The sequence below is a fragment of the Denticeps clupeoides genome, chromosome 9 (genome assembly GCF_900700375.1).
Source record: "Denticeps clupeoides chromosome 9, fDenClu1.1, whole genome shotgun sequence".
Lineage (NCBI taxonomy): Eukaryota > Metazoa > Chordata > Actinopteri > Clupeiformes > Denticipitidae > Denticeps > Denticeps clupeoides.
The window spans coordinates 22,615,225-22,643,152 of NC_041715.1; the positions used below are offsets into that span (position 1 = coordinate 22,615,225).

Below are 27,928 nucleotides of genomic sequence, written 5' to 3' on the forward strand. Positions count from 1 at the left end.
TTCTTTTGGACACAGACTTGTTCTTGTATTACTGCTCTTGAATGTACACAGTAAAACAATTTTAAAAAATCTTCATCTCAGCCCCTTTCCATTTAATATTACCCCACACCAATTAATGCATATTTGTTGTGCATTAAAGATGTGTATGAGATGCAAAAAGAGATAAAAAGAGATAAAGAGACTGGTGGCATTATTGCCACTGTTAAGCACATACAGTAAAAGGCAAATTTCTGAAACATTGTCACCTTTCAGCAGTAGTTACCCTCGCTTTCTCCACCACAGAGAGATGCCTCCATCTGCTTTGCCCAGTGAGGGCATTGTCGGCATCTATGACCCATACTTGTATCACCTGGATATGGTTTCCTCATCTGTGGCTACTTCAGTAATTCACTGGGCTGGTGTTGTACTGAGAGAATCAACTGAAAGCGAATTGTATATAGAGCCGCTGTCCCCTCCATCTCCCCCCAATTCAGAAGGAGCGCCAGGGCGGGGCAATGTTGTGTTGTACCGCCTTCCTCTTGGTTATATGCAGAACCTGATGTTTGCTATAATGTAAGATAAAATTATTTATTATTATTTAGAAACAAATAGATTAAACCAGAAAGACAGATTTTAGTTATGTTTGCTCATATTGATCGGTGTTAAATGATCCAGAATAAGGAAATAGCATATGTGACAGTTGGACTTCTTTAATTTAGATCAGCTTAAAATGTAAAAGTTAAATGAATGAACACATATTACTTTATATTAGCAATAAAAAATATTTGGAATTAAATGCAGCTGCTGGGTATATTGATATTGATTTTTTTCACTTATTGGACAAATCATCACAAACCTGCACTGACACCACTTGCTGGTTCACTCTACCCTGGAAGGGAAGGAGTTTTTTTAGTGGAGTTTTTCCTTGTGTGCAGAAGGGTCAAGTGTGGGGGGTGTCAACTGTAGGACCTGTCAAAGCCCATTGAGACATACTGTATGTGATTATGGCCTATATAAGAAATGTCTGTTTGTTTGTTTGATCTAAAGCAGCCATGCATTTTCCAGCTTCAATAAACAGTCATTTTTTAAATCCTCGTATGTGTGAAGTTGATTCCATTCTAAATATAGATATGATTACACAATTACATCTGAAATTTTGCATTGAACTGTGTGCATCACTGCAAAGATAAAAGTCTAGCACCACCACCACCTACAATTCATCACCATGCTCATAGGGGCAGAGAAGGACCTCGCACCTGCCCTGCCATGGCTGCATCATTGCTCCGGTAGAACCAGGAGATCATAGAACGAAGGCAGATGCAGTGTTGTGCTCAGATGTCTTTTCAGAGTCGTCACGTTCATTGTCAGAGTGGTGTCACTCTGGGGGTTTGTAAGCTCAGATTGAATGTGCAGAAGGTTTATTGAGCCCCTGTCCCTTTGGATTTTAATGTCTAAAGCTCTGTTTTAGAGAGCCCATAACATTGTATCAACTCTCAGTTTGTGAAATAATAATTTATGAAATAATAAACAAGGTCTAAATCAATGACAGATATGAAAGAGAGATAAGTGAGGTCTCTTTACTGGGAAAGGTCTCATATTGGAAAGGAAACCGTAAAAATGTATGTTATTTTGTAGTTGAATATCTTTGAAGGATATATTTCAAAAAAATACCTGACAAACTGTGTTATCACTATTCAGCAAAGAGCCGAATAAATGGCTTCAGATCTTAAGATGTAGTCTACATGTGCTCTCATGGGGGATAATGTGTTTAAGTATAATGTAAGATGCCATTTGTTATTTTAAGTATATAGTACGATGGAATATGTCTGTGAAGATTCTCAGTCATCCAGGTGAACTTGTCTGAAAGTTGAGTCGTAGCAACTGACGAGAATGGTGGACAGAGAAGATAGGTGGTTTGAGAGAGAAGTGAGGGAAGCTTTGCATGTGCAAATCAACAAACCCTCACTCAACAGAGGAGGAGGCCTCAGACACAACTCCATCCCCAGGAAAATCAGGCCCAATTCACACGTTCACCAGGTTGGCCACATTTAACGACGCTTATTGGGGGCAGGAGGAGCTGCCAGGGCGGGGCTGTCACCCCCCCCCCCCCTTCCTCACCGCCTTTGTTCCATGTAACGATCCTATTCAAGGCGGGATTGAGGTGGAACCAACCTGGAGGATAAATTTGTGGGCACAAAATTGACAAAGTTGTGTGGATGCAGAATAAAACGTCTCTACATTAAAGACAGTATGATGGAATGTTTCATCCCTATCTGGTTACTGTAATTGAGATGCATTTCGTCTTAAAATGAAAAAGAAACGAGTGATTAGGTCAAAAGACTTCTCTACGCGCACCTTCCACATGTTCCTCCCCTCCATGACCAACAGCTGGCCTCTGACAGGTCAACGGCCCAATGAAAAGGCAGGGACTGACGTCATCTCGCAGTGTAGCCAATCGCGGAGGAGAGGGGGCGGGACGTGGGCATCAGAGTTGTCTGAATGGCAGCAGAATCGCCTTTTTGCGCTGCGTTTGGTGACACGGACCTCGGCCAAAGACAAGTGTCCCCGCTGGTGGATGTGCTGTGTGACGCCGAGCTGGAGGGGGATGGTGACGGTGGGACCGCGGCACCGGTGCGCGGCTCCGGCGGATCGGTGAACGGCATGGAGCCGCACGGCGGACGAGAAGGGATGGACGCGTGGAATGGCTCCCACGCGTCTTTACTGCGGTCTGCGTGAAATTTAAAGCCCTTTTCCGCGGCGATGTCCCGGCCGAACAGCGTCAGTCCGCCCGGCCCGAGGGGCGGGGCAGAGCTCCGGTCGGCGTGGGCCGAGCTGCAGTCCGCGGCGAACGGAGCTCCGCGCTCCGTCAGCTTCAGGTCCAGGTCGGCGTGGCAGGAGCGGGGAGCCGGGGACAGGGACAGGGAGCGGGGGGACGGGGACAGGGAGCGGAGGGACCCGGACCCGCCGGAACCGCGCCTCTCCGCCGGATCGTGCTGCAGCGCCGTCAGGCAGATCTTCAGCTCCAAGAAGTTCCAGTCGGAGAAGCTGGAGCGGCTGTACCAGAGATACTTCTTCCGGCTGAACCAGAGCAGCCTGACCATGCTGATGGCCGTGCTGCTGCTGCTCTGCGCGGTCATGCTGGCCTTCCACTGCGCGGCCGGCGACAGCAGCGTCGCCTACGTGCTCGTCTTCTCCCTGGCCATCCTGCTCATCCTCGTCCTCATGGTGGTGTGCAACCGCACCGGCTTCCACCAGGACCACATGTGGGTGGTGTGCTACTCCATGATCCTGCTGGTGCTGGTGATCCAGGTGACGGGCGTGCTGCTGGTGGAGCCGCGGAGCCCGTCGGAGGGCATCTGGTGGACGGTCTTCTTCATCCACGTCGTGTACACGCTGCTGCCGGTCCGGATGCGGGCCGCGGTCATCACGGGAGCGGCCCTGTCGGCCATACACGTGGCGGTGTCGTGGAAGCTGAACGAGGTGGACGTGCTGCTGTGGAAGCAGGTGAGTGGGCGCCATGATCACGATTACTCCAGATCGCGACAATGCACGGATCACGATTACTCCACATCGCGACAATGCACAGATCGCCACAATGCACGGATCACGATCACTCCACATCGCGACAATGCACGGATCACGATTACTCCAGATCGCGACAATGCACGGATCACGATTACTCCAGATCGCGACAATGCACGGATCACGATTACTCCAGATCGCGACAATGCACGGGTCACGATTACTCCAGATCGCGACAATGCACGGATCACGATTACTCCAGATCGCGACAATGCACGGATCACGATTACGATTACTCCACATCGCGACAATGCACGGATCACGATTACTCCAGATCGCCACAATACACGGATCACGATTACTCCACATCGCCACAATGCACGGATCACGATCACTCCACATCGCCACAATGCACAGATCACCACAATACACAGATCACGATCACTCCACATCGCCACAATGCACGGATCACGATCACTCCACATCGCGACAATGCACAGATCGCCACAATACACAGATCACGATCACTCCACATCGCCACAATGCACGGATCACGATCACTCCACATCGCCATAATGCACGGATCACGATCACTCCACATCGCGACAATGCACAGATCGCCACAATACACGGATCACGATTACTCCAGATCGCCACAATGCACGGATCACGATTACTCCAGATCGCCACAATGCACGGATCACGATTACTCCAGATCGCCACAATGCACGGATCACGATTACTCCACATCGCCACAATGCACAGATCGCCACAATGCATGGATCACGATTACTCCAGATCGCCACAATGCACGGATCACGATCACTCCACATCGCGACAATGCACAGATCGCCACAATGCACGGATCACGATTACTCCACATCACCACAATGCACAGATCGCCACAATGCACGGATCACGATCACTCCACATCGCCACAATGCACGGATTACGATTACTCCACATCACCACAATGCACAGATCGCCACAATGCACGGATCACGATTACTCCAGATCGCCACAATGCACGGATTACGATTACTCCACATCGCGACAATGCACGGATCACGATTACTCCAGATCGCCACAATACACGGATCACGATTACTCCACAACGCGACAATGCACGGATCACGATTACTCCAGATCGCCACAATACACGGAACACGATTACTCCACAACGCGACAATGCACGGATCACGTCAGACCTCATTAAACCCCACTGATGGCTAATAATGGCTTTCCAGGAAAATTGCATGAATGCGTTTTGATTCCTGCCCTAAGAGCTAGTTATGTTGAATTGATTGACAGCCCTAATTGAAATGAAAATTAAAACTAAAATTTGAGCTTATCTTTATCTTCGTTGGTCTAATTGAATGTACATTTCACATAATAAAATGTATTATTCTTGCTTAGAAATCTGTAATGGTAAACGCCACTGGCTGCATATTTGAAAATATGAAATATGAAACCATGCCTTGTTTTCAGCACTGGTTCCTGATCGCTGTTAAAAGGAGTTTGTTATATTGTTAAAACATTTTAAACTTTCTCTCTGGGGCATTCAGAGCTAAAACATTTAAAATGGTCGTATGACTGCTCTTTGGCATTTATCCGGTTTGTCTTTGGCCGGTGTGAAGGAATTGACCTTCACTGACCTTTAATTATGAAAGGATTTTAATATGGAAAGTGAAGTGATTGCCATTGTAAAACACTGCAGCACAGCACACGGTGACAACAAAATGTGTCCTTTGAAACCCACAAATTCTGACAATCTCCAAGCACTGATTATGAACAAATGTGTTGCCATCAATCAGGATTTGGCCCAGAAGTTGATTGACAGCATGCCAGGGTGAATTGCAGAGGTCTTGAAGAAAGGGCCAACAATGCAAATATTGACTACTTGCATAAACTTGATGTAATTGTCAATAAAAAACCTTTGAAACATATAAAATTATTGTAATTATACTTCAATACACCACAGGAACAACTGACAAAAGATCTAAAAACACTGAAGCAGCAACTTTTGTGAAAAACAAAATTCGTGTCATTCCCCAAACTTTTGGCCACCACGGTATGAGCTTTGAATACCGCACTCTGGTTTTGTTCTAAAGAATTTTTGCCAACCATTTGGGGCACAAAGTTTAATGTTCTGGAGAACTGGAGCACCACCCAGTAAAGTTCAAACAATTTCAAGAGAATAGCCACCACCACCACCACTTTGTGTTGAAATTCATTACTGAACGTATTCTGACCCACTCTTAACATTTTGAATGTGAAATAAAGGCTGGGATGAGGTTTTAGGGTGGCTGCTGTAAAACAATGCCGCCAATTGTGTTGGGCATATTCTCCAAATCCAGCTGCTGGGCTCGGTAACTCGTGCTGTGCTGTAGGTTTGCTCTGACCTTTTTCATTTCACAAGCGAAGTATTGTTCAGCCCCCCTCTCCAATCCACAGTGCAGCATGGTGACATCAAATGGGTTTACATTACTTCAATTAAATACAACATTTACAACATGTAAAAATCTGACTGTTACTGTAACAAGCAGTGCACCTGACTCGTACTTGAGAAGAATGCAAATCCGGACTTATGTACCCTGCATGACAGAAACATTTCCATTTATTCCTCTATTGGTTGGGTGGTTCCTTATATTCTTCAATAAACTACTGGTCGGATTTTAATCAATTTTCAAATGTAAATCCAACATTTTTTTTTTTTTTACCTGAAATTGGTCAAATTAGAAAAAGTACAGTAACGCTGTTAAATATATATTAATGTTATCAGCATTGAAATAACTGCGATAAGCAGGGATTCTCAAACCTTCCTTTGTTTTCTGAGGTTTGGTTGATGTTGAAATTGAACAAATAATTGACAAGAAAATGACTTGGGTGCGAAATAAAAAAAACAGGACGTATTCTTTCACACAGAAATGTATAGTAATGTAACGCGTGAAGGAACTGTTGGATGGATTTAGTCGGAAACCTTTAACATTCAAAGCTCCAAATTCTTTTTGACATGTAAAATGAGTTTAACACTGGGTATATTGTTTACTAGTGTTACTTGTGAATGGACCTAATATGTGTCTTATGGGACCATTGTGTGGGGACCGTGCTCTGATCAGTAGTGCCTCAGTGGTCCTGGCAACCTTCTGATCATGGCTCCGTTTCCTTACCTGCTGGGTCAACATGTGGCCACATTGTTCCTTTTAAAAGATTAGAACTTGGAACCTTCCTTGTCCCTTCATAATCAAGTGTAAATTGATTTATACACTCTTATAACCCTATAATGGACCTATGTAAAATTTGGAGAGATCATGCACACTCCACTCACACAAAGCTGGAGCAGTCACACATGTGTTAGAACATGACAACAGTAGCAGAACCAGACATACATCCCCAGAACATCCCATTTAATTTGTTGGTCCACATGCTCCTTAACATATTGCAAGTGTGCAGCCTTGTCTGATAGTCAGAAGAGTGTTGTTTTCGTTGTTGTTTATGAGTAAATATCTTAAAGAACCTTTTTGACATATTTTGTTATAGTCACAATCATATCAAATTCAAATTTTATTTGTCACATACACAGTCATACACTGTATGATACGCAGTGAAATGCTTTAGCGACTGCTATAGACCTCAATATTGCAAATATACATTGAACGTCAGAGCAGCTGCGACGGGGCGCCATCTTGATCATGCTCAGACTTCAGGAGACGTGGAGGAGGCCGTAGGAGAGCATCAACCCAGCAGCAGGGCTGCTTGCTCCTTTGTGCAAGGAGGAACAGGAGGAACACTGTTAGAACCCTGCAAAATGACTACCAGCAGGCCATAAATGAAAGTGAAGTGATTGTCACTTGTGATACACAGCAGAACACCACACAGTGCAAACAGAGAAAATTGTCCTCTGCATTTAACCATCACCCTGAGTGAGCAGTGGGCACCATGACAGGCGCCTGGGGAGCAGTGTGTGGGGACGGTGCTTTGCTTAGTGACACCTCAGTGGCACCTTGGTGGATCGGGATTCGAACCGGCAACCTTCTGATTTACGGGGCCACTTCCTTAACCGCAAAAAGTGTATATTTGAGGGGGCACCCAGATAAATGTGCATGTGTCTGATCAAATGGTGAGAAACAGACTCCATGAGAGTGAGGGTTGTGCTTACAGCCCAACACAGTTCGGCATTTACCAGAGAACACCAAGATTGGCAATTTTGCCACTGGCACCCAGTGCTCTTCACAGATGAAAGCAGGTTCACATTGAACACATGTGACAGACGTGAGGCTGGAGACGCCATGAAGAACGTTCTGCTGCCTGCAACATCCTCCAGCATGACCGTTTTGTCAGTAATGGTGTGGGGTGGCCTTTCTTGTGGGGGCCACACATCCCTCCATGCACTTGCCAGAGGTGGCCTGACTGCCATTAGGCACCAAGATGAGATCCTCAGACCTCTTGTGAGACCATGTGCTGGTGCAGATGGCCCTGGGTTCCTCCTAATGCAAGAGAATGCATCATGTGGCTGGAGTGTCAGCAGTTCCTGCAAGACGAAGGCATTGATGCTGTTGTGGCGTCACAAAGTTGATACTCCAGAAATGTTTCTAATGTTTAATGGGAAAGATTCAAGTATACTAAACTAATAAATCAGTAAAGAAGAAAAACTAGCAATCAATACACCATGAAGAACTGTGTGCCCGGGTCAAAGGTGAGTGGCAGCCATTAACTTAAGGCTCTAACCCGTACCAAGAGTCCCATACAAAAACAAACTAAAAAACAAAGTGTCTTGGGCACTCCTGTAACACATCTTAGCATAACTAAAGTCAATAAGTTATACATATTTCTTAAAATGGCTCCTACAGATGCTATGGACTGGTCTTCATCCAGGTGTCGTCCACATGTCTGAACCAGTAGGTAGGTGTCACCCCTGGGAAGGAGTTCTTGGACTGTGCAGTTATCATCTGGACCTGTAGAAAGTTGAAGATAGAAGTGTACAGAAAACCCTCCCATACTGATCTGTGTCTATTTTTTTAACTCATCACCCACAAAACCACAAACTAGGATTAATCAAGACCCTGTAACCTTAGAGCAAATAAACAGCCCCTACCTCAACAGAGACACAACTTACCATGCTGTGCTTTCATCCATCCCAATGAAGATCAGAGCCCGCTCACATGTCCACCAGGATGGGTGCTGGAGGAGCTGCCAGAGGTGTGGCTGACCCTGGTCACCAGCCAACTTCTGTGGATGCAGAATGATTCGAATTCAAATTTCTATTTGTCACGTACGGAGTCATACACTGTATGATAAGCAGTAAAATGCTTTTGCGACTACTATTGACTTATAAATATTGCAATTATTATGAAAAAACAATATTAACTTTTATGTTTTTAACATAAAATATGTGAAACAGGTAGAGTGAAGGTGTGCAAATGAGTAAAATTGTGGAAGATTTTGGGGGATTGAGTCCAGAAGTGATTGAAAGTGAAAGTGCTGGAGTGTATTCGTGTTCTGTCCTATGTAGTGTTGATGTTGAGAGCTCGGATATCCTGCAGGAAGAAGCTCCTCCTCATTCTCTCTGTGTTGGACTTCAGGGAGTGAAAGCGCTTCCCTGATCGCAGCAGAGAGAAGAGTCCATTGTTGGGGTGGCTGAGGTCCTCCACTATCTTCCTGGCCCTGGTGCAGCACCGTTTGCTGTAGATAGATTGAAGGTCAGGGAGCTTGGTACGGATGATTCGTTCAGCTGATGGAACCACCCTCTGTAGGGCTCGCCTGTCCTGCATTGTGCTGTTCCCGAACCTGGTTGAGATGTTTCCCATCAGGATGCTCTCTATGGTGCAGGAGTAGAAGTTCCTGAGCACCTTGGAGGGCAGTCTGAAGTCTCTCAGGCGTCTGAGGTGGTAAAGACGCTGCCGGGCCTTTTTCACCACGGTGTTGATGTGACAGGACCATGACAGGTCCTGCGTGATGTAGACACTGAGGTAACGGAAGCTCCTGCAGATGACAGGGGTCTGGTAGGTCCTCTCCTGCTTGGTACTAAAGTTCACTATTAACTCCTTTGTCTTGTTGACGTTCAGGTGGAGATTGTTCCTCTGGCACCAGTTCACCAGATTTCCAACCTCCTCCAGGTAGGCCGTCTCGTCGTGGTCAGAGATCAGGCCCACCACGATGGTGTCATCAGTAAACTTGATGGTGGTGGAGTTTGTAGTTTGTAAGTAGTTTCAACCTTAAAGAAAGAAGTCTGGTTGCCATGACTCAACTTACAGACACTATGAAATATCTGAATAGTTCCATCAAAACAGACACAAATATGGAAGAAAATGCAAGGTCTTTGTACTAGAGATTTTTTAATTGTTTGATTCATTTTCAGTTGTGAAGTTGTTAAACTAATTTCTATATTAAATGACATTTGTGTGCACAGAGAGTGTGCGTGTATATATCCCTGGGTGAGTCAATAAGCAGTTTTATCCCAGGAAATACGGATGTACTGTACTTTTTTTTTCTCTTCTGCTGAATGAGAAGCATTGAGTGCTTTTTTTAGTTTGGCTTTTTTATTAGTTTATTTATGTATTCATTTATTTATTAGTTTGTTAGTTTTTTTTTTCATTTCTTTATGTAGTATATGTTACTAAAAAAAAAAAAAAAGTTCCAGTGTTTCGCTTTTCCTCCCCCTGTAGTATCAGTATTGAATTTGAAAGTTCAGTATCATGAGAAGCCTGATCTGTAGTAATGTAATGAGATTGAATTGGGAAAATTGGACCACCCATCCCTAGTCTGTTTACCATACCATATTTATTCATAAAGCACTTAAACACAGTAAAGGAGCAAATTGCTGTACATTAAATAAAAAATGAAATTACCAGGAACAGGAAAGACATTGACAATATTTGGTTGTTTGCAATATTTGCATATTGGTTCACTTGAATACTTGCAATATTTGCAATTTTGTGGTCTATAGCAGTCACAAGCATTTCATTGCATATCATACCATGTGTAACTGTCTATGTGACATAAAATTTAAATTTGAAAAAGTAATGTGTTGGAATGTGTTTATGCTTGCTGGTGTAAAATGAACTTACAAGCTCTTTGATCAGTTTTTGCTTTTGTAGTTTTTAGTGAGTGAGATTCATATCTGATGCTGTTTAACCTAGGGTCCTTCGAAATCTTTGGGGATTTGATGTATTCATTTAATTAATTAATTTAAATGCAACAGAAGTGGCAGATTGATTGGGATTGGATTTCAAGTCAAGTCAAGTCAAGTCAACTTTATTGTCAATTCTGCCACATGTACAGGACATGCAGAGAATTGAAATTACGTTACTCTCTGACCCATAAAAGTAACATTAAATACAAAAACAGTAACAGTAACGAATACAGAGTATAAATACAATTTAAAAAGAAAGGCACAATATACAATTTTAAAAACACCATATACAAATAAGGGCACATGGTGGAGAGTGCAACATCAGGAGAGTGCAAAAACCAATAGTGCAACAGAGTTTTAAGTTTAAAGTGACGAAGTGAAAGTGAGGTAGATGGCAGACCAGAGCTGCACAGAGTGACTGGTGCATGGTCAGTTTGTGTGATTTAGAGTTCAGAAAGTTTGTGGAGCAGAAGAGGGGAGTGAGGGGAGTGGGGGCAGAGCCGGGAGGGAGTTGAGTTTCCTGACCGCCTGATGGGTGAAGCTGTCCTTCAGTCTGCTGGTCCTGGCCTGGAGACTCCGCAGTCTCCTCCCTGATGGCAGCAGGCTGAAGAAGGTTTGCATTGTCCTCTTACATTTGTCCTCTTCAAAATTAGTGCCTCACAAAACACAAAATGCACATTCTAAATAATAAGCAGAAACGCCCCGCTGATTACATGGGGCAAACACATTCAGATGTGGCCTGGACTGCGTACGTGGCGCTCGGATGGGAATCCTATTCATTTTTCCCACCCTCAACACTTTACTGGCTTTGCCTTGCTCACTTGTCTAGGCCTAGTAGCAAATAATGGAGTTGCTGACTTGGTGAGCCATATGACTGAAATGGCTGACTTCCTTCCCAGACCTAAAGCACGTCCTAGTATAGACCTCAGAATGGGGCTGTGGGTGCTGACTGTCTCAGACCGGGTGCCCTCTAGCTGTCCATCTTTTTGCCTGCATGCACAAAGCACAATGCTCGGTCCCAGCTGAGACTCACAGGATCAGAGCCGTGGAGAACACAGGGCCCCTATTGAGAGGCCGGGGAGAAAACAGATCCACAACATGGTCTCGTGTCTGCTTAAAGACCTTCTCTGTCATGGGGCAGGCGGTCTAATAACTAGCAGCCAATTGCAGAGGTACTGAAAGAAGTGTGTGTCTTGTGTGCTCCTCATTACAGGACTGGTTACCACTATGATCCTGGAATAACAGTGTTTTTTTAAAAGTTCATTCAAATTGGGAGTCGTTTACGCTCCATACGGTCCAAGCATCATGGTGGAAAGCACTTCTTGCAGCACCTCTCAAGCAGAATATCCAGAGATGTCTGAGCTCTGGCTGGGCCACTCAAGGACATTCACAGATTTGTCCTGAAGCCACTCCTTTGATATCTTGGCTGTATGCTTAGTGTCATTGTCCTGATGAAAACCCCCCAGTAGGGGATCAATTGCTCTCTGGAGCAGGTTTTCATCCAGGATGACTCTGTACATGTCTGCAGTCATCCTGACTAATCTCCCAGTTCCTGCCAGCCCTTTCCCCCAGTTTAGGTGGCCGGCCAGCTCTAGAAAGTGTCCTGTTGGTTTTGAGCTTCTTCAATTTATGGATCATGGAGCTACCTGTTTAAAGTAGCAGAAATGTTTCTGTAAACTTCCCCAGATTTGTGCCTGGAGAGAATCCTGTCTCGGAGGTCTACAGACAATTCCTTCAACTTCATGCTTGGTTTGTGCTCTGACATGAACCGTGGGACCTTATATAGAAGGTGTGTGTCTGTGTCCAAATCATGTCCAGTCTACTGTTTTTTCCACAGGTGGACTCACATTAAGCTGCAGAAACATCTCAAGTGCACACTTGTCATGAAAATGCAGCTAAATACACTGAATGCCAGAAAGTAGTTAGAAAGCGGGTAACGCTGACAACATTAGGAAACATTTACAAATGAAAAGGTTTTATGTAACTGCTAGAGTAAATGCATAAGCATTGCAGGTTTTTTTTAGTATATCAATATTGTTGATAGAACCAACTGGATTACGCAGAATGATGAGAAATTTGATTATTTTCATTCAGTTTTTAATACAAATGTTCATGTCTTCTAAGCCTGTTTCAGACATGGTTCATGGGTTCAGGTGGAAGCCCAAGCTGAGTGGTTAAATGAAATAAAATATTGGTGAGTTTACTGTTGAGCCTAACTACTCAAGTGTTCAGTGTGTTTATTCAGACCTGTTCATCTTTGAAAAATATCTTCCATGCAAGAAGGTAGTAAAGGATTCTCCTGATGAGTGATCATAAAGTCATGGAGCTGCAACCTGCCACAATGTCTGCTCTGTCTGCACAGCCCAAGGGAAGCCGCTCCCACAGGATTTCAAAAGTTCTTTTAAGTTATTAATAGATATATTTTTGGTGACTGTGAGTATTCATTTGATTTAAACAATACCCATATTAGGTTGAAAATTTCGACAGATTTCTTGCCTACATTAAAGAACCAAGGCCTGGTGCCTCGTGTTTGCAGCATTGGTGATCTATTCTTAGTCTCCTCCTCCTCCTCCTTTTTTTTTTTGTACAGTTAAAGATAACTCCAAAATGCTTTCTTCTTCTGGAAAGCGGGCCAGCCTTTGTTCTTCAAAGGTGCAAATCACATTGTGACATTTATGGCTGCAGTGTGTTTCCTCACCCCCATGTGTGACACAAAAGCAGGTGGTATGGCTCTGAAAGGTGCATTTGTCCCAGGGTTCCACCCTGATGGTTCTGCCCTACGTGCATAGGACGTAGTTTGAAGGTGACATTTCAGACTCTGTGAGGCCTTGTACACTGAACTGGCATCCTTCCATTTACGGGTCCACTTCCTTTTCCACTAGGCCACCACTAGTCCAATGTTTAATTAAGTTATTTGCTACAGCGAGTTAGAACAAAAATGAGACATTCAAACTCATGAGCCCCCCAGCCATTAAAAGTCAAGAGTGTACTGTTTCTAAGTCACAACGGACACCAACCTCTTCTTTACGTAAAAGTCGTTCTTTACTAGGTTGGTACAGGCCTCCTGAGGGATTTTGGCCCATTCTTCTAGCTGGTGGAAATTGCATGGCTTAACTTTTTTTTTTTTTTTTTTTTTTTTTTTTTTTTTTTTTAATATATATATATATATATATATATATATATATATATATATATATATATATATATATATATATATATATATATATATATATATATTTTTTTTTTTTTTTTTTTTTTTTTTTTTTTTTTTTTTTTTTACCCAAACTGCTCCAGTTTAGTTTCATTAGACCAAAGCACAGACTTACAAAACTAATCTTTACCTTTCAAATTGTCAAGGGAAAACTTCAGTCAGGCTCTGATGTGCTGCTCCTTGAGTAACAGGATTCTTCTGGGACGATGGCCCTGAAGAATCTTCATATCTGTGTTCCTTGAACAATTGACTCTATAAGAGGAGCATGCTAGAGATATGCCTGGACATTGTGCTATTATAATGTGACTATGTCTCTGAATAGCAAATTAACCAGCAAATTAATCAGATTGAACCACAGCTTCTCACCCTCCAGGGTGATTTTTCCATTATTCAGTTCCAGTCATCTGGAGTTTTGGTTTTGAGTGTCATAGAAGGAGAATAATGGTTTTCCATCCTAACTGTCTGTGACCTGTTTTGTCTATCTGCTTGTCCTTCAGCTGGTGTCCAATGTCCTGATATTTTCCTGCACCAATATCGTCGGTGTCTGCACTCACTACCCTGCCGAAGGCTCCCAGAGACAGGCCTTCAGGGAAACCCGGGAATGCATCCAGGCTCGGCTTCACTCCCAGAGGGAGAACCAGCAGCAAGTGAGACATCTCCAGCTACTTTCATTTCTGATGAGAGTATAATTTTATGGTATCTAGTAATGATTTTATGGACTGCTACTCTTGCAATGTACTGTGGGGCAAAAAAGTATTTGGTAGCCACTGATGTGCAAGTTGTCCCCCCTGTAAAAGATGAGAGAGGTCTGTAAAAAACCACATTGCCTGAATTGTAAAGAATTTATTGGTATAACAGTGCAGAAAATGTATTTAGCGCCTACAAAACAAGTAAGAATTCTGGCCCTCACAGACCTCTTCTATCCTTCACACATTACCTGTATTAATGGCACCTGTCTGAACTGGTTAACTGTATAAATGACACCTCTCCACACCATCAAACAGTCAGACTCCAGCCTCCACCATGGTCAGAACGCTGAATAAGGACATTTGTCCTTTGCTTAACACTGAGTGAGCAGTGGGCAGCCATGACAGGCGCCCGGGGAGCAGTGTGTGGGGACGGTGCTTTGCTAAGTGGCACCTCGGTGGTACCTTGGCAGATCGGGATTCGAACCGGTAACATTCTGATTACGGGGCCGCTTCCTTAACCGCTTGCCTACTACAGTAGACAAGCAGCTTGGTGAGAAGAGATCTAGTGTTGGAGCAATTATTAGAAAATTTGAATCCCTAACAATCTCCCTTGACCTGGGGCTCCATGCAAGATCCTAACCTGTGGGGTTAGGGGACAGTGAGGAAACAGACCAGAACTTCACGGGGGGAAATGACCTGAAAAGAGCTGGGACCACAGGAACAAAGGTTACTATTAGTAACACACTACTTTGTCATGGATTAAAATCCTGTAGTGCTCAACAGGTTCCCCCTGCTTAAGACACGCATGTCCAGGCCCATTAGAGTTTGCCAGGGACCATTTGAATGATCCAGAGGAGGACTGGAAGAATGTCATGTGAAGTGTACTACAGACCTTAGAAATATTTGTGTGTGTGCTTGTGAATCTGATGGATGTCAACGATTGAATTCTGTTTGCATTTGAATGCTCTTATTTAGGAATAAGATACCTTGAACCCCCAATATCTGCCAGGTTAACACCAAATTAACCTCTCTTTTTCCTCTGCAGGAACGCCTCCTTCTATCTGTGCTTCCCAGGCATGTTGCCATGGAGATGAAAGCAGACATCAACGTAAAGCAGGAAGACATGATGTTTCATAAGATCTACATTCAAAAGCATGACAACGTGAGGTACTACCGATCATTTGCATGTCCCACCTGCAGATGACACCCATCTTTCCTTCCATCATATAGAGAGCCAATCAAGCGAATTTCCAACTATACAGCATTAGGGCTGCAACTAATGATTATTTTGGTGGTCAACTTCTCCGATCCCGGGATGGGCTCTGGCAGAGTAAGACTAAGTGGTTATGGAAAGTGAGTGACTTCTCACTGAGGTTTTCTATTAGCTGATAAGTCATTGGCTTTCTGTGTTGCTCCCTGCTTCCTCTGGGTGTGCTACCTGTTCTGGGATCAGATTAACTCCCTAACTCACATCTTCACACCTTCAGTTAACAAGTGACCTGTGAAACATGAATTTGGAAATTAAGCTTGATTTGCTTTTATTGCATGTAAAGTTGCTGTCTTCTCCAAATATTGAATGTCTAAACTACTGGCAACAAATTATTCCCATTTAGTCATTTTCCGTCCCCAGTGTCCTGTGACTGGTTAGTATTACAAGGTCTCTGGTTAAGAGCAGGTGTGTTAAACTTGGTGTTGGTTGCTCTCAAACCCTCTGGAAGTTGAACATGGCACCTCATGGTAAAGAACTCTTTGAGAATCGTTGCACTACATAAAGATTGCTTAGGCTACGTTTCTCCGTGTGTAAGACTGTTCATTGTGTTGTGTAATTTGAATATAGCTCTGCATGCCCCTAGGCCTACAAGCTTTTATCTTTATGGTTTATTTATTTCCATCTATTATTCTATCATTAGGGAATTCCTTTTCTAAATGCTGTTATGATGTTAATTATTTTGGGCAACGAAGGTGACCTCGGTGAGAAGTCAGTGTGTTGCATTTACGTTGCGTGTAAACCGTTACAAAGCTTTTTTAGTATGGACTTGGCATGCTGTTAACACGCTCAGAAACGTTTTTCTTAATAAAAACCCATGGATGTACAGTAATGAAATTAATTTGATCTTTGCCTTCGTTGGCTGAGTCCTTGAATGTGGTAAGGAGTTAGGAAATGGAGTGTTTAGTGCGATTTCCAACGGTTTCCTTGTTTCCTGAGTCGAACTTTCCTAAGTAGCATCTGTTGGGGGCAGTGGTGGCCTAGTGGTTAATGAAGCGGCCCTATAATCAGAAGGTTCGAATCCTGATCCACCAGGGTACCACTGAGGTGCCACTGACCAAAGGTACCGTCCCCACGCACTGCTCACCAAGGGTGTTTGGATGCGTACCCTGCTACCTGGGGGTACGCATTCCACTCCCGTCACCTGCCTGATGTGGGCTAGTGTCAAAATTAACATAATAGAAATTAACATAATAGAACAGTAACTTTTCATAAGCATATATCATATTCCTGGCTCAAACGTGATATAAACACGTGGACAAAATTGTTGGTACCCTTCAGTCAATGAAAGAAAAACTCACAATGGTCACAGAAATAACTTGAATCTGACAAAAGTAATAATAAATAAAAATTCTATGAAATTTAACCATTGAAAGTCAGACATTGATTTTCAACCATGCTTCAACAGAATTATTAAAAAAAATAAACTCATGAAACAGGCTGCTTGGAGATGGTCTTATAGCCTTTACCTTTGACATGCGTGTCTATAATTTTCTTTCTAATCTCCTGAGAAAACTCTTTCTTTCGCTTCCTCTGGTCCATGTTGAGTGTGGTACACACCACGTCACCAAACAACACAGTGACTACCTGGAGCCCTATATATAGGTCCACTGACTGATTACAAGATTGGAGACACCTGTGATGGACACACCTTGGATTAACATGTCCCTTTGGTCACATTATTTTCAGTCTTTTCTAGGGGTACCATCATTTTTGTCCAGGCATGTTTCATGAGTTTATTTTTTTAATAATTCTGTTGAAGCATTGTGAAAAGCAATGTCTGACTTTTATTAGTTAAATTTCATAAAATTTTTATTTATTATTACTTTTGTCAGATTCAAGTTATTTTTGTGACCATTTTGAGTTTTTCTTTCATTGACTGAAGGGTACCAACAATCCATGTGTGTAAATATCATTTAATTGAGTTATCATATTCCCATAACCCAAAATCTTAACTAGGTTGAAGGGGTTCACATTTCAGAATGAACACTAGCCTTAACAAGAGAATGATTGTTTAGATGATCTAATGTGGGAGTCAGGAAATAAGAATGCTACATTTCTTTGGAATGATCCTACCTTGGCATGAGCAGCATAGGAAAGGAAATGGGTGAGTGATCCAGTTTGAAGTTTATCTTGTTAGATTTGAACCTACTCCTAGCGGGGCAGTGGTGGCCTAGCGGTGAAGGAAGTGGCCCCGTAATCAGAAGGTTGTCTGTTCGAATCCCGATCCACCAAGGTGCCACTGAGCAAAGCAACGTCCCCACACACTGCTCCCCTGTCATGGCTGCCCACTGCTCAATCAGGTTGATTTGTTAAATGCAGAGGACAAATTTGACTGTGTGCACCATATGCTGTGCTGCTGTGTATCACAAGTGACAATGACCTTCACTTTCACAACAATTTTACAGTCTCTGTGTCGCTTCAACCTCTTGTGTGCCTACTTAACTGAAACTGCAATTCAGCACGGTGACTGGGTCCCTCATGTATTGCAGAGCAATATATCCTTTCTTGTGAGTTTTGTCTGGTGCTCATAAAAAATTGGAATTTCTTCAGTGTGAGTGAAGCGGGTGCAAATTCTTAATCTGCAATGTGCGTAAAGCACAAGAAAACTGCGGGGAACCAATTATGAAAAAAAAAGTCACCCTGGTGAATATGCTCTGTTCGAAGAAGTTTGTAAAGTGAAAAGCACTAATGCTGAAACCAGCAGAGTCATCCATAATCCAGTCTCTCCTTTCATTCTTATCACTGTTCATACCAAATCAAATACAGTAATGGCCAAAAGTTTTGCGAATGACACACATACTTTTTTTTGGGTTTTTGAAATAAATAATTTTACTTTCTCAAGTGCATTTTTACCCAAGTATTTTACTTTGCTAGTAAAGTAAAATAGGAAATTGAAATTCGTGCAGGTTCGTGCTCAGCATTTTTCTCCAACTTCTGAGCCAATCAAAAAAGTCCTACACAATCAGAAAAAAGCAGTATTGTATCTGGGCAAGATGCAACACAACAACCAATGTAAAGGTATCTGGGAATTCTTCGCGTTATTCTGCTACTTGTGATGAAAACAATAATGTTCTGCGCATTACTTTTGTTTTAATGTTATAACAAATTCACAATTTTTGAATATGATGCCACAAGCTGGGCGCACCTATCCTTGGCCAATGTCAGCACCTCTCAAGCTCCATCAGGTTGGATGGGAAGCGTCGGTGCACAGCCACTTTATTATGGAATCAGATTTGTGCCAAAATGTTTTAAACAAAACTTTCCTAATATCAAACGAAAATACAATGTTGAACTATAAAATAAGAGGTTGGAATTTGGACAACATATGTTTTTGCTTGTTCATGTTCGCTTGTGAGACTTTCAGTTGTACTGCTGGTTTTTTAGTTGCTCCGCCCCGTTTTACGTTTATGTTTGAGTTTTGGAAGAATTCTCTGGTGCGGGCAGAATCTCACTGCGAGCTGCGTGCACACAGCAGTAACGTTCCTATATGGAATGAGATTCGCACACACGATCAACTGCACTATTAGCCAATTGTATTGATTTAAATACACTGATTATCATGTGATCCATATGCGATAGCTAATAGCTGATGTGGCTCTGCGTGTTCTTGAAGCCCACCTATCTCGCAGTGGTAGATTTCCAGGGAATGGAGCTGTAACTGAAATACCTGCTGGCCAATGAAGCAAAGCCCCGCCCACACGAGAGAATTGTGGCAAAAGTACAACCGTATTCTCAGGCAGCGTAAACGTAAAATGGGGCGGAGTGACTGCATGGATTCTGGTGGTGAGGCTGTGAATAAAGAAGTGACTGAGTCAGTGATTTGTTTTATTGTTCTATTAATTATTAAAATATTATTTATTATTAAAATGTGATATTAATAAAATAATTGCATCAGCACTTTGCACATTGAATTGACAATTGCAAAATTACATGCTCAGATTGAATGTTGAATTGACAATTGCATGCTCCGATTGAATATTACATTGTCAATTTCCAAATTAATATCCATTTAAATATTTGTGCTTAAAATGTTCCATATTTGTCCTCCTGAAAGATGAATCATCGGCCCAAGTGAGCGCTCTGGAGCAGGTTTTTATGCAGGATGTCATCTTTCCCTCTGTCCTGACTAGTCTCTCAGTTCCTGCAGCTGCATGGCTGTCAACTGCACATGAAGTGTGGTGGGTTAGAAGCAGAGGACACATTTCATTGTGTGCACGGTTTACTGTGCTGCAGTGTGTCATTATGACCGTCACTTCACTTTTACTGCAGTGGCTAGAAATGACAGTAAGGGTAAAGAGTGCTTTACACTCATTCTGTTTTGCCATCCAAATGTGCGAAAAATGTAAAAAATTGCTCAATGATGGGATATGAAAATTAGCACAAATGTTCCGGACACTGAAGAACCATTGGGTTGATCATTTTTTTTATGGAAGTGTTGAGGTAATTTCTGAGAATGCCCGCGCACTTCGATTGGCTGCTCTTGTCCTTGTCCCACCTCTCTCCTACTCATTTGCATTTTATGCACACACACGCCAAAACGGCACAATTCTGCACCATGGCTGAACATCTGAAAGAGACTTCAGATACAGTATTAGGGGACAACTAAGACGATATAAGAGCAAAAAAAAAATTTCATAATAGAGGACCTCTCCTCTGACCATTGGGCTCTCAGCCACCTCCCTGACGAAGGTCCCTCTCCCCAGATTGCTCAGTTTAGGAGGCCGGCCAGCTCTAGTAAGAGACCTGGTGGTTTTGACCTTCTTCCACTTATGGATGATTGAGGCCAATGTGGTCATTGGGACCTTTAAAAGCAGCAGAAGTTTTTCAGTAGCCCTCCCCAGATTTGTACCTGGAGATAATCCAGTCTCGGAGGTCTACAGACAATTTATTTGACTTCATGCTTGGTTTGTGCTCTGACATGATCTGTGACACGAAATGTGTCCTCTGTATTTAACCATCACCCTGAGTGAGCAGTGGACACCATCACAGGTGCCCGGGGAGCAGTGTGTGGGGACGGTGCTTTGCTCAGTGGCACCTCAGTGGGACCATGGCGGATTTCTCATTTCGTATATCAGCTCATTTGCTCATTTGTCAGTGAAGAAGGGCTATATTTATGTTTGCTATAAGAACAGTTTTTAATACTTTTCATTTTTGGATTAATTTTCTCTTTTTTATGGTAATGCTTGAGTTGGTCAAGTCAAAATTTGGTACTTTCATGGCCAACTGTTCTTAAAAATGTTTTATGGGATGGTCTGAACCATCCCATAAAAGAGGACTAGTCATAAATCCAAATAGTCATTTTTATTCAATGTTTATTCAACATTTCAGAATTAACTGTTACTCAAAGTAAATTCTAAATCAATATTTTTTTTAACTTTTACTTTTAGATGGGTGCTTTAACTTAAGTAGAATTTAAGCAAAGTAAAAAAATGACTTTTTTCAGTATTTTTTCCACCCCTGCTGTGGTGTATTGAAGTATAATTACAATCATTTTATAAGTTTCAAAGGCTTTAAATGACAATTACATTAAGTTTATGCAAAGAGTCGATATTTGCAGTGTTGGCCTTTTTTTCTTGGGTAGACAAACACCTCTGCAATTCACCCTGGCATGCCGTCAATCAACTTCTGGCCCAAATCCTGACTGATGGCAACACATTGCTTCATCATCAGTGCTTTGTGTGTTTCTGTTTGTCTACCCACCTCTTGAGGATTGACCACAAGTTCTCAAACTGTTTTATTCTCTGAGCCTGATGGCACGGAGCTCCATCATGCTGGAAAAGGCATCGTTCTTCACCAAACTGTTATTGGATGGTTGAGAGAAGTTGCTGTTGGAGGGTGTTTTGGTACCTTCTTTATTCATGGCTGTGTTCTTGTGAGTGAGCCCCACTCCCTCGGATAAGAAGCAGCCCCACACATGAATGGTCCCAGGATGCTTTACTGTTGGCACGAGACAGGACTGATGGTATCGCTCACCTTTTCTGCTCCGGTTAATCATTTTCCAGATGCCTCAAACAATTGGAAAATGGCTTCATCTGAGAACATGACTTTACCCCCAGTCCTCAGCTGTGCAATCCCAGGACTTTTTACAGAATATCAGTCTGTCCTGGATGTTTTTCTTGGAGAGAAGTGGCTTCTTTGCTGCCCTTCAAAAGTCTTCGCCTGCCTGCTGCCATTCCTGAGCAAACTCTGTACTGGTGGAACCCTCATCCCGCAGCTGAATCCTCTTTAGGAGACGTTCCTGGCGCTTGCTGGCCTTCATCATAACACTTGAACCTCTCTCTTTGAAGTTTTTGATGATCCACTAAATGGTTTGTTTTAGATACAATCGTAGTAGCAGCAATATTCTTGCAATCATGGTTCTACCTGCAAAAACACATGCAAGCATCACCCTCCTAAAGCATCCAGTCTGCTATTCTAACTCAATAAGCAATACAGAATGATCTCCAGCCTTGTTCTCCTCAAGACTTGTGTTAATGAGAGGATCACTGAAATGATCTCAGCAGATACTTTTGTAATGGGGCTGAAAGGCAGTGGAAATGTTTTTTTTCATTCTAAAGATGACTTTGTAATTCATCTGATGAGTATATGCAAATTGCCATAATAAAAACAGAAGCAGCAAACTTTGTGAAAACCAGGATTTGTGTCACGACTGTACACGGAAAGTTATGGAAGGGAAAATTTGAGTTTTTTTTTTTTTTTTTTTTTTGTAATTAGCCAATTACAGTCTAGAAAAATCAAAAATTGAAATCGACAAATAACATTTTAAATAGTGCATTTCTACGATAAAGAAAAACATTTAAAAAACAGGGATATTTTATAGAGAAAGAAATATATTTGCGGTCTCTCCAAATCATTCAGGCACATTTTGGCACTACGTGAGTATTTTGCTGTGCGCTTGTTTATGTAATTGGTGTTGGAATTGTGTTTTTATTTTAGGTAGATTTTGTGCCTATAGTCGATATTTACAGCCGTATTCCCCCTCAGAATTCTACACACATAATGACAATGTGAAAGGTTTTGGCAAATTCATTAAAAATAAATCACATGTCAGTATTCACAGCTTTTGCACAATAATTTATTGATGCGCCTTTGGCAGCAATTACAGCCTCAAGTCTTTTTGAATATGATACCACAAGCTGCCATTTTAAGATCTCCAGAGATGTTCAATCAGATTCAAGTCTGAGCTCTGGCTGGGGCTCTCAAGGACATTCACAGAGTTTTCCTGAATATCCTTTTATATCTTTGATATCTTTTCTGGCATAGCTCCCTCTTCACCATGACAGATAGATTCAGTGTACGCATCACTGTGGATGCTGACCCAATCCGCCTGTCGACCTCCTTAACGGGCAGTGGTGGCCTAGCGGTTAAGGAAGCGGCCCCCTTATCAGAAGGTTGCCGGTTCGAATCCCGATCCGCCAACAACATCCATTACCATGTGATACCCAGGAGGGATCTCATTCACGAGATTGGACAGTTCATTCCCAGGTATCCCAGCCCTGGTTCCTCATCAGAATGTGCGTTGGTGGGATTGAGGAGCTCCTCAAAGTATTCTTTCCACCGCCCGACTACACCGAAACCGCCCCAGTCGACGTCAGCAGCTCCCCATCCCCACTGTAAACAGTGTGAGCAAGTTGCTGCCTTCCTCTCCTGAGGTGCCAGATGGTTTGCCAGAACCTCTTTGGAGTCGATCGATAGCCTTTCTCCATGGCCTCACCGAACTCCTCCCACACCCAAGATTTTGCCTTGCCGACTGCCACTGTTGCACCCTGCTTGGCTGTCCGGTACCTGTCTGCTGCTTCTGGAGATCCACAGACCAGCCATGCCCCCTAGTTCTCCTTCTTCAGCCTGACTGCTCCCCTAACCTCTGGTGTCCACCAGCGGGTACGGGCGTTACCGCCACGACTGGCACCGGCCACAGCTAGCAACAGTCGCCTTTTAATCCATTTAGACTCAATGTCCCCCACTGCTCTCAGGACGCAGTCAAAGCTCTCCTGGAGGTGCGAATTGAAGACCATCTCGACTGGTTCTTCTGCCAGGCATTTCCAGCAGACTCTCATTATACCTTTTGGGTCTGTCAGGTCTATGTGCATCTTCCCCTGCCATTTGATCCAACTTACCACCAAGTGGTGATCAGTTGACAGCTCCGCTCGTCTCTTCACCCGAGTGTCCAAAACACATATGTCCAAACACATTCCTCCCAATCACAACCCTCCAGGTCATGCTGTCATTGCCCATGTGAGCTTTAAAGTCCCCCAGCAGGATAATGGAATCTCCAGTCAGAACACTATCTAGCACTTGTCACAGGGACTCCAAAAAGGGTGGGTACTCTGAGCTGTGTTTTGGCGCATAAGCACAAGTCAGGACCCCATCCCCGACCCAAAGGCGCAGGGAAGCTACCCTCTCGTTGGTAAACCCCAACAAAGCCAACCCCAGCCCTCCGCCAAAGGTCCCACCTCGTTCTGCCACCCGATTGCACTGGACCCTTCATGTTCCTCCTGCGGGTGCTGGGTTGGATGAGCACATGTATCCGGTTTGGGCTGGGCCCGGCCAGGCCCCATGGGCAACCTGATGCTCGCTCATAGGCCCCAACCCCAGGCCTGGCTCCAGGGTGAGACCCCGGTAACCCTCCGGGCCGGGTACTCTTTGTTTTTCCTTGCATGAAAGGTCTTCTGAACCGTTCTTTCTCACCCTTTACCTAAGACCAATTTGTCATGGGAGACCCTAGCATTTTTGGCTGTTAAATATTTGTTGGGATTTCAGTAGAAATTAACAGCAAGAAAATAAATGTATGCAGCATTTATTTGACCCGTAAGAACGTTTTAATTTGCTCCAATGAGCAGAGAAATGTTCGTTGTTCATCCCATGCTCACCTGATACCACGAACGCCAGAAAAATGCCTCGTTCAGACGTTTCATCGATAATCATAATCGAATTGTTTCACTCCTCTACTGTCCAGTGCCTCAGCATACCACCCATTAATGTGTGATGGCTACATGCATGTATATTGATATCGGATTATTGGAGAGTCCTTCCGGGCTCAGTGTGATTGTGTAAAGTTGATGATAGCTTCCACCAACTTCCATGGACTAGCAACGTTAGTTAGGCTTTTGCTGACTTGATTGGGTTTCACTAACCTGTTCTCTCTCTCTTTTTTTATCTAGCATCCTGTTTGCAGACATTGAAGGCTTCACCAGTTTGGCATCTCAGTGCACTGCTCAGGAATTGGTGATGACTCTCAATGAGCTTTTTGCTCGTTTTGACAAGCTGGCCGCAGTGAGTAACTAAAATCCTTCAGCTCTGCCTTTACTCCTTAATCTGCTGTAATGAGCAGAACATCTTTCTTCGAGCCTGCTTCATTAAAACTCCTGTCCTGTGGGAGTTAAATGCATGCACAGACCAGTCATAAAATTATGAGCAAAATAATATTCTGGTTTTAATATTGAGTGAGTCTTTGTTTTGCCACAAAACTGCCCTGACACATCAATGCATGGACTTGGACTAGACATCTGATGGTTATCATGCTGTGGTTAACAGGCACCTAGCTATCAGTAGCAGATTCTTTGAGTTCTGTAAGGTTATGTTTTCTTGCACATCTTATGAGATACTAGAAACAGAGAATTTGCAGAGTGCATCGTTGTGTTAAAAGAGGGATTCCGTGAAGAGGTGTACCCTGTCAGTGATTAACGCTTTACAGATTGGCCAGTATATGTGCTTTCATTTAGTTTAATTTTGGACTATTAATCAATGGTCCCCCTTTAAAACTATTGCACATTTAATCATTTATATTAAAGAAAACACATTGAACATGGCTGAAACCATATTAAAATATAATAATTAAAATTATATTCAAATATAACAAAAATGTCCAGGTTTAACAAATTGCAATTTATATTTTTAGTTACATAAAGCTAGTGTATGAAATCAAAGAACTAAATGAAGACATATGTAGGCATAATGCCTTTGATACAAAAGTACAAGCATATCAGAAGACATGCATGGTTAGAAGGCAACACACACCACGTCATTATGATGTGTTCTGGCACCGTTCTATTCAAACCAGCATTCACTTTTCAGTCATTTGAGCTAAGGTTGCTCTTTTATTGAATTGAACACCACAGACCAGCCATTTCACCAGTTGACCTTCCTTGGACCACTTTGCTTGGTCCTGATGCTGTTTGTGTATATACACATTGTCACACGTTAATTGTTAAGGTCAAAGAGGCAACTTACAGAGTTGAAGTTATATTCAGTGGTTGCCATAAAAAAAGACCTGCTCCAGTCCTGTGCCCTACCCTCCAGAAGTGTGTGTCATTTCCAGGGGTGGCCCTAGCCTGTTTGGTGCCCTGTAGAACAATCTTGGAGTCCTGGAGGGACAGCATGATAAAATATGAACAAGCTTAGTGTATTTTTATTGTAAACTCTACAGCTGATAGAGAAATTCCCAACATTTTATATAATCACTCACCTTATGGGTGTGACAGGAATTAGCCAGATATTGTTTTATCTGGTATACGGTAATGATATATGTTGAAGTAAAAGGTTCCTGCTGCAGTGCCTTTGCTATGGAATCATGTTACCCTTTCAAAAACAGTTGCATTTAAATTACATTTATATATATACCGCAATATGCAATATATCACAGTATGAACTTTAAGCCATATCACACAGCCCTACAATGAGTATGTTTTGCTATATATCAATGATCAGTATTACATTTCAGCAACTATAATGTATAAATTGTGTACCCGTGCTAGGTTGTTTTTGGGACTGTTGGCTTGCTGTAGTGGAGTGGGACTAGTTTTGAGAAACCATCTACTGTTAAACACTTGTTCTTCCACCTGGATGGATGGTGTACGTTTTTTCCCCCCGGCCGTGTCTGGGGGATTTTAGACTCGTCTGGGTGATAAAACATTTGTCATGTCATTGGCTTCTACATGCATATTCGTGCTATTGTTCTGGCAGCCTTGTTCAGAATTCTTGCTGGTTTGTAACTTTGTCCCTGTAACTACAGACATTTTAAGATCTCTCCAGAGATGTAAGTCACTCTGGATAAGGAAGTCTGGTAAATGCTGTAAACGTAAATCTTTTTTTATGCAATCAAATTGTTACATTTGATTTTCATTTTTTTTTTTTTAGTAGGTGGGGTTACAACCTGTGACTTTGCAGTCCACTGGTTTATTGTTCAGAATTGTGTATGTGAGTGAATGCATACTGTAGTTATGGAAAGTATTCAGACCCCCTTAAATTTTCCACTCTTTGTTATATTGCAGCCATTTGCTAAAATAATTTAAGTAATTTTTTTCATTAATGTACACACATCCCCCCATATTGACAGAAAAACACAAAATTGTTGACATTTTTTAATAACAAGGAAAAACTGAAATATCACAAGTTCCTAAGTATTCAGACCCTTTGCTCAGTATTTTAAGTATATAGTAGAAGCACTCTTTTGATCTAAAACAACCATGAGTCTTTTTGGGAAAGTGCAACAAGCTTTTCACACCTGGATTTGTGGAAAAATGAGGTTTATTAAAAAAATAAACTGAGAGATAGTATTGAGCAAAGGCTGTGAATACTTTTCTCGATTCGCCTTTGGCAGCAATTACAGTCTCAAGTCTTTTTAATAGTGATCCCACAAGTTAGGTACCTCTGTCCTTGGCCAGTTTGTACCATTCCTCTTTGCAGCACCTCTCAAGCTCCATCAGCTTGGATGGGAAGTCAGTGCACAGACATTTTAAGATCTCTCCAGAGATGTTCAATCAGATTCAAGTCTGGGCTCTGGCTGGGCCACTCAAAGACATTCAGAGTTGTCCTGAAGCCCTATTTTGGCTGTGTGCTTAGGGTCGTTGTCCTAAAAGTGATGGGATTGTCATTGTGATGCACAGCAGCACAGCACACGGTGCACACAGTGAAATGTGTCCTCTGCATTAAACCCCTCACCCTTAGTGAGCAGTGGGCAGCCATGACAGGTGCCCGGGGAGCAGTGTGTGGGCACGGTGCTTTGCTCAGTGGCACCTTAGTAGCACCTTGGCAGATCGGGATTTGAACCGGCAACCTTCTGATTATGGGGCCGCGTCCCTAACTGCCACCACTGCCCTGCACTGCCCTACCACTGCACTGTCCTG

At 42.9% G+C, this 27,928-nt stretch overlaps 1 protein-coding gene across 1 annotated transcript in view; it reads left to right on the forward strand.

Moving 5' to 3' along the window:
• The first annotated feature begins 2,495 nt into the window (after positions 1–2,495).
• Positions 2,496–27,928, forward strand: part of adcy5 (adenylate cyclase 5) — a 59,101-nt gene continuing 33,668 nt past the window's right edge. The window contains exons 1-4 of the mRNA XM_028990832.1: positions 2,496–3,483; positions 14,342–14,491; positions 15,579–15,700; positions 24,965–25,076. Of these exons, the coding sequence (XP_028846665.1) occupies positions 2,740–3,483; positions 14,342–14,491; positions 15,579–15,700; positions 24,965–25,076 (1,128 nt within the window). The 5' untranslated portion in view covers positions 2,496–2,739. The remainder of the gene's footprint in view (positions 3,484–14,341; positions 14,492–15,578; positions 15,701–24,964; positions 25,077–27,928) is intronic.